At 39.3% G+C, this 6,473-nt stretch overlaps 1 protein-coding gene across 1 annotated transcript; it reads right to left on the reverse strand.

The window, feature by feature from the left end:
* Positions 1-651: 651 nt before the first annotated feature.
* Positions 652-1,725, reverse strand: LOC129235941 (protein atonal). Its single transcript, XM_054870033.1, has one exon. The coding sequence runs from the start codon at positions 1,723-1,725 to the stop codon at positions 652-654; it is 1,074 nt and encodes a 357-aa protein (XP_054726008.1).
* Between the last annotated feature and the right edge of the window lie 4,748 nt (positions 1,726-6,473).

Genomic DNA, 6,473 nt, shown 5'->3' on the forward strand with positions numbered 1-6,473 from the left:
CTCAGACATCGAGATAAAGAATTTGCTGCTATACTTGGATCTCACTAAATGGATCTGACTTTGAAGCAAACAAAAAAAATACCTGACAGTGGTAGTAAAACATTGCTGGCCACAAATTAGGATTATTTCAGTAGAAATACTCAACGACTTCAACAACAACAACAACGACCCATAAAAAACGTTGTATTGAGTGTACTTATCTATCTTGAGAAATTATTCAAGTAAGATTTATCGTTTTGCCTCAAAATTAGAAAACCACAAATACACTTCACTCTGTGCCTTTTTATATAAACTTCAAATACTTTTTTCTTTTCTTCATCTAAAGAATTCAAATAAAACTCCGCTTATTTAATTTGTATTACATATTTCTTTGTATTATTTTCTTTTAACTAAAATTAGGCATCGGTTTCTGTCTTCCAGTTTAGTTATGTACAAAATTTATATTTAAATTCTTTTTATCATTTCTAACTAATCTTAAATAAATATTTTCCAACAATTACACTCTTATAACTAATGAAACTTCTATAATACAACAGAATTTCTACATATTTCACACATTTTCTAACTCAGTCATTTGTATCGCACAACAATAAAAAATACTACTACGGTCAACTCCCCAGAACCAGAGCTTCGTTTGCATCATCTTTGGTCTTAGCGCAGCAAATCGCCCAGCGCCGCTATGTATGTTTGCGCCATCTGTAGCGTCTCATGCTTGGAAAGCTGCCGATCATTGCCCAGGCACGGCAGATATTGACGCAACCGATCGAAGGCCTCATTTAGATTCTGCATGCGTCGACGTTCTCGCGCATTTGCCGCTAAACGACGCTTACGCTTGATGACCGGCGAGATTTGTTTGCCGCGACGTTTCTTAACGCCGGCGGGTTGTGCGATGGCACCAGTCACTCCTTCTGACTGCATTACGCCCGGTTGATCGACAAGCTCGAAAGAACCGTCAGCGGCTTCGAAGTCATCGTCGGCGCCGAAGAGCAACATATGATCGTCGACGTCTTCGTCATCGACACTGTCACCATCAAATAATGCGGCGGCGTGATCAAAATCAAAGCTTTGGAAATCATGCGTGTAGGCATTGTTGGTGATTATATGAGGGTTCGCGCTGATCGCAGCCGCGGCATTGGTGGCTATAGAAACGATGGCATCGCTGGTGATTGGTGGCAGCTCCGCTGATGCAGCTGTGGTTGTTTTTGGTGTGCGGCGTGTATAAGAACGTTTTGCTTTCGTTGTTCCGCTGTTGTTGCTGCCGGTACCCTTGGAGGCACTCGTTTTGGCGATTGCGGCTGAGGGCGTTGTTGTTAATCCCGTTAGCTGCGTACTTGTTGGCACTGACGGAGACTCCAAATGCAAACCGAATTGCGTTACAGTTGCGTGCAGCGAGTGAGCGCCATTGTGTGTACCACCATTCGCATAGATGGTGTTGAGATCCACATACTCGGGACTTTCAGAGCGATGACTAGCTGGCGAGGAGGTAATCCAGCCATCGGAAGATGCTTGCTCGAAGGTGATGAAGCCGTTGGTCGATAGAAAATTGTTGGTGGGTGCACAATTGAATTGTTGTTGCTGGTGCTGGTGACTATTATTATTGCCAACCAGTGGCGGTGGATTATAGGCGGCCATTGGATTGAAGTACGGCTCATTCGCACTCGTTTTGAATGCCTGCAAATCCTCAGAAGTTTTGTAATAGTAACGATATATCTCACTGGACGACATCTTGGTAAAATTCTCGTGTTATTTCGAAATAAAAAACAAAAACAATGTGTGTTTGATCAATACACAAACTGCTGTGCTATATTCACTTTCACGTCCTGTGTGCGTATGCCTGCATTGGTCTCCTGGTGGTGTTATTTATACCAATTTCCTTAGCCACTAGCAATTCACCACAGTTGGTCGACAGGTAGACTACAGGTAAATTATTATTGAGCATTCTCTCTCACGGTGGTTACTCAGCATTTTCTAGCTATGTGCTTTCGTTGTTAGTGGTATGCACACACCCTTTGTGGAGCCTTTGGATTGGGCTGCGTTTATATGGTTTCATCAACGCCAGCTGGTGCTGTATGTATTTATGTGTAGGAATTTGAAGTTTCAGCAACAACGATAACAACACTCACAATAGCAATTTGTACCAACAACACTTAATGACGCTACAAAAAAATTCAAACAAGAAGCAGCAGCACGTGCTCTCACATACTTTCCCACGACCAATGAGGCGCTACACTGCGCTCTGGTGCTGTGGTGAAAAAGATTTGTGCGCTTCGCTGATTGGCCTGTGAATCAGAGGCATGTATTTGTAAAGGAGTATTCTTTCATCTGAAGAAGTGCATTCATACAATGTATGCATGTAGCAAAGAGTCTGCTTTATATGTGTGTGCATATATGAATACGTGCGTGTCTCACCTAAACACTGAATCCTTTATTTTTTTAATAGTAATTTAAACGTTTGATGAATAGTATGTCTAGTGTGTATGCCATAGTATGTATGAGCGTATGTACATTTTATTGTATGCATTGCTTTACTGTACGAATATGCATGCAAATTAACAAAACAGTAAATCTTGATTTAAAGAATTTTTTCGTATGCAGGACAAATAATAGATGAGATAGTTTTTTATTCTTTTAGTGATAAATATTAATAAGTATATTAACTATAGTGTGAACTATGCTAGCTAGTTCTAGTTTTTCTTATCCTCATACACTTACTCTTCTATATAAATTAAAGAGTCGTCAGAACTCGATTAGAATACACAACTTATTTACATTTAAGAACGATGCGTTGCCAACCATATATACCCATCTTTTATCGAGTATGGTGCCGTAACGGTACCTTTTTTGAAACGCGTTCATTTATGTACATATGATATCATGGCGAGGACATTCGTAGAGGCGTTCAACGAGATCAACGTCTTTCTCGGACGTTTTGGCGTGCACGCAAATTATGCTCAGGTCGTGTAGTCTCACTTTTACCCAGAGTATGTCAAATCTTTCGTTCACTGGCTTGAACTGGGAGACAAGGTAGCGAAGTCTCCGGACTGCCACGCAGCCTACTCCGAGTTCGTGCTTCGTTTTATGACAGCTGTAGCTTGGCAAACTCCAGTTCAAAGGGAAAGGCGAGCAATGTGGGTCTTGCGGTGGATGAGGGTAAAACAAAGTACCTGCTGTCAACACACAGGGAGTCTTCGCGTCTTGGACAATATGTCACTATTGACAACCAACAATTCAGAGTTGTGAAGTACTTTGTCTACTTTGGAACCAGTATTAATAACAGAAATGACGTTGTCCTGGAGATCAAACGGAGAATAACTCTTGCCAACAGGTGTTACTTTGAGCTCAGTAGACTTCTGAGAAGTAGGGCTCTTTCTCGAAGGGCTAATCTGTCACTCTACAAAACGCTCATCATTCCCGTCCTAATACATGGCGCAGAAACATGGACGATATCAACAGCGGATGAAAAAGTTTTGGGAGCCTTCGAGCGAAAAATTCTACGTAAGATCTTTGGCCCACTCCGCGGGACATGCCGAGTTTACGACACGGTATCCCAGAAAGGAAGACGTGGAAGAGGAAGGCCACATCTCCGTTGGAAAGACCAAGTGCTGCAGGACCTGTCTTCACTCGAGATTTCCAACTGGCATCAATGAGCGCAGTACAGAAACAGCTGGCGTCCCATTTTGGAATCGACACACCGACAAACCGACACACGGCTGTAGCGCCACATAAGTAAGTAAGTAAGATCATTTATGTATTTCTCTTGAAGGATTCGAATTGATTTTTTGCGTTTTAGTAGGAGCACGGATATTTTGTGAGAAATATACCTAAGAACGATTCAGTCTTCGTCCAAAATTTGTGAATTGTTTTCTGTTTTTTATTGTAAGTGGTAAGAAACATCCGATGAAGCGACGCTTGGAGTGTTCGAGAGAAAGATTATGCGTAAGATTTTTGGAACTTTACATGTTGGCAACGGCGAATATCGCAGGCGATGGAACGATGAGCTGTATGAGCTTTACGACAACATAGACAACATAGAGCAGCGAATAAAGATCCAGCGACTTCGTTGGCTGGGTCATGTCGTCCGAATGGATACAAACGTTCCGGCTTTGAAAGTATTCGTAGCAGAGGAAGAGGGCGGCCTCCTCTGCGTTGGAAAGATCAGGTGGAGAAGAACTTGGCTTCACTTGGTGGGTCCAACTGGCGCCGGTTAGCACGCGAAAGAAACGACTTGCGCGCTTTGTTAAGCTCGGCCAAAATCGCGTAAGCGGTTATAGCGCCAATCAAGAAGAAGAAGAAGCAAGTAAAAAATAAAGTATCTGGAGTATTCCTATAGCATTTTACTTTCATTGAAACGATTCAATAATGTCGAAAGGGGAAAATTGCACCCGAGCTCTGCGAAAAGCAATGCCAGAGTTGCAAAAGACCGAATAAACCTACTATTTGAATCACTTATAAAAGGTGGCAAAAAATTAATCATCCAATTCTGCTTTGAATAACTTTTTATTAATTAAAATAAAAATGATTTTGAGTGATGGAGTAATTTATACAAGGTGGCGAAAAATTAATCATCCAATTTTGCTTTGAATTACTTTTTTATTAATATAATTAAAATAAAAATGATTTTTAGTGGTTGAGTTATTTATACAAGGTGACATTAATCATCTAATTTTTCTTTTATTATTAAATTAATTCATTAATTATTTATTTTTTCTTTTTTATTAAATAAAAAGACATCATCCAAATTTTCTTTGAATCACGTTTTTATTAAATAAAAAAAAAATACTTTGAGTGATGATTGAGTTATTTATACAAGGTGGCGCAAAATTAACCATACAATTTTTCTTTTATTATTAAATTAATTAATTAATTTTTCTTTTTTATTAAATAAAAAAAAATCATCCAACTTAAATAAAAAAATATACTTTGAGTGATGGAATCATGGATGTGGCAACAAACGGTGCGGAAGCGCTAGTTGGATTCTGGATGAATCACGACTTTAAGCAAGTCATTCATAAAAGGTGACGCAATAAAAACAATGATTTTAAGTGACGAAGTTAACTAATCATCCAATTTCTTCTGATTATTAAATAAACAAAACCATTTTGGGTGATGGAACCACCTTCATACAAGGTGGCACAAAATTAATCATCCACTTTTGTTTTTTTAATAATTTTTTACTAAATAAAAAAAAATTATTTTGCGGGATGGAAATCTTTATTTTGATCTCTACGCACTTCACTCTTTTTGCACTCAATGCAAATTTCCGCCACCGTTCATAAAGATATAAAGCGAAGAAACACAGCGATCTTTACTTCGCCTAATATAAAAATCTATTGTTATAAAAAAAAAACATCTTAGTTAATCTTAGCTACATCTCACACTCGAGTGGTTAACAAAACCCAGCCGAATGCAATCCGATTGAATACGCCCACTTAAAACTAATCGAAATATTTTAGACCACCGTCACTGCAAGCAAATACTTCACAGAATCTCACTTCTACAAAGTCATCGTTTTCGATAATTACTAAATTAAATAAAATAATAAAAAATAAAATTCTGTTGAATCACGCGTCGGTTCAGCCCTCTCACACAATTTAATTAAATGAAACGGCCAACCTCAAACCTCGAAAAAACAAATCTATAAAATATGAAGAGGAATACTAAATTCCATGCTAAAACGCTAAACAAATGCAATACTCCTAAATGATAGTTTCTAGTAGGTGGCGCCTTTATTAGTTGCGCCGACGCAGCAGCCAAATTCATAAAAACACTTACACAAGCAATAACGCCAGCGCACGTGCGGCAACGTTCAAAAGCCGAGCAATCGCCAATTGAGCACTGGCACTGGCGCTTCGTTGTCCTTATGAATCCTCAGCTGGGTCACCACATCGAGGGAAAGCAAAATTTGCCAAGTTGTAATAAACAAGATGCTGCACTGCGATATTTGAAAACGAGCGTATCGAATCTAGCATAGCCCACAGTTAGTGCAGCCCTTAGCAATATACACACATACATGTGAAGGTATATATAAGTATGCCTGCAAACAGCGCTGTGTGTGTTTGTAATTGCATGGCCAGGTACGGAAGAAATTAATGATGCTGTTGTTGTGCGAAGAGCAAATTTTTCGGCAATGTACAAAGCCAAATGCCGATAGATAATCATAAATAAATATCCATAAATAACTATCTACATACAGATCTACATGTGTAGGAGTGATAAGGAAAACAGCCATGAGTTTGTTTTATTGTTGGCACTGGGCCTACTTATAAGCCTCTTGAATTTGCTTAGCGCCAAGTGCTGACAAATTTCTGCTCATCCCTGATTATCGGCTTGAATGGACACGCGCCCTTTTGCCAGACTCTCATTTACGTCCTTGCCATTAATGCCTTGTTAGCGTTTGTGTTTATGAAAATTTTACTGATTATCCTTTTCGCCTTCCTTGCATTGGCTCAAATAATCTGCTGATTTCATTGATT

The sequence above is a fragment of the Anastrepha obliqua genome, chromosome 1 (assembly GCF_027943255.1).
Source record: "Anastrepha obliqua isolate idAnaObli1 chromosome 1, idAnaObli1_1.0, whole genome shotgun sequence".
Taxonomy (NCBI): Eukaryota; Metazoa; Arthropoda; class Insecta; order Diptera; family Tephritidae; genus Anastrepha; species Anastrepha obliqua.

Bases quoted from the DNA above. Each gene is read 5' to 3' on its own strand.
- LOC129235941 (XM_054870033.1), bottom strand. From the start codon at position 1,725: ATGTCGTCCAGTGAGATATATCGTTACTATTACAAAACTTCTGAGGAT.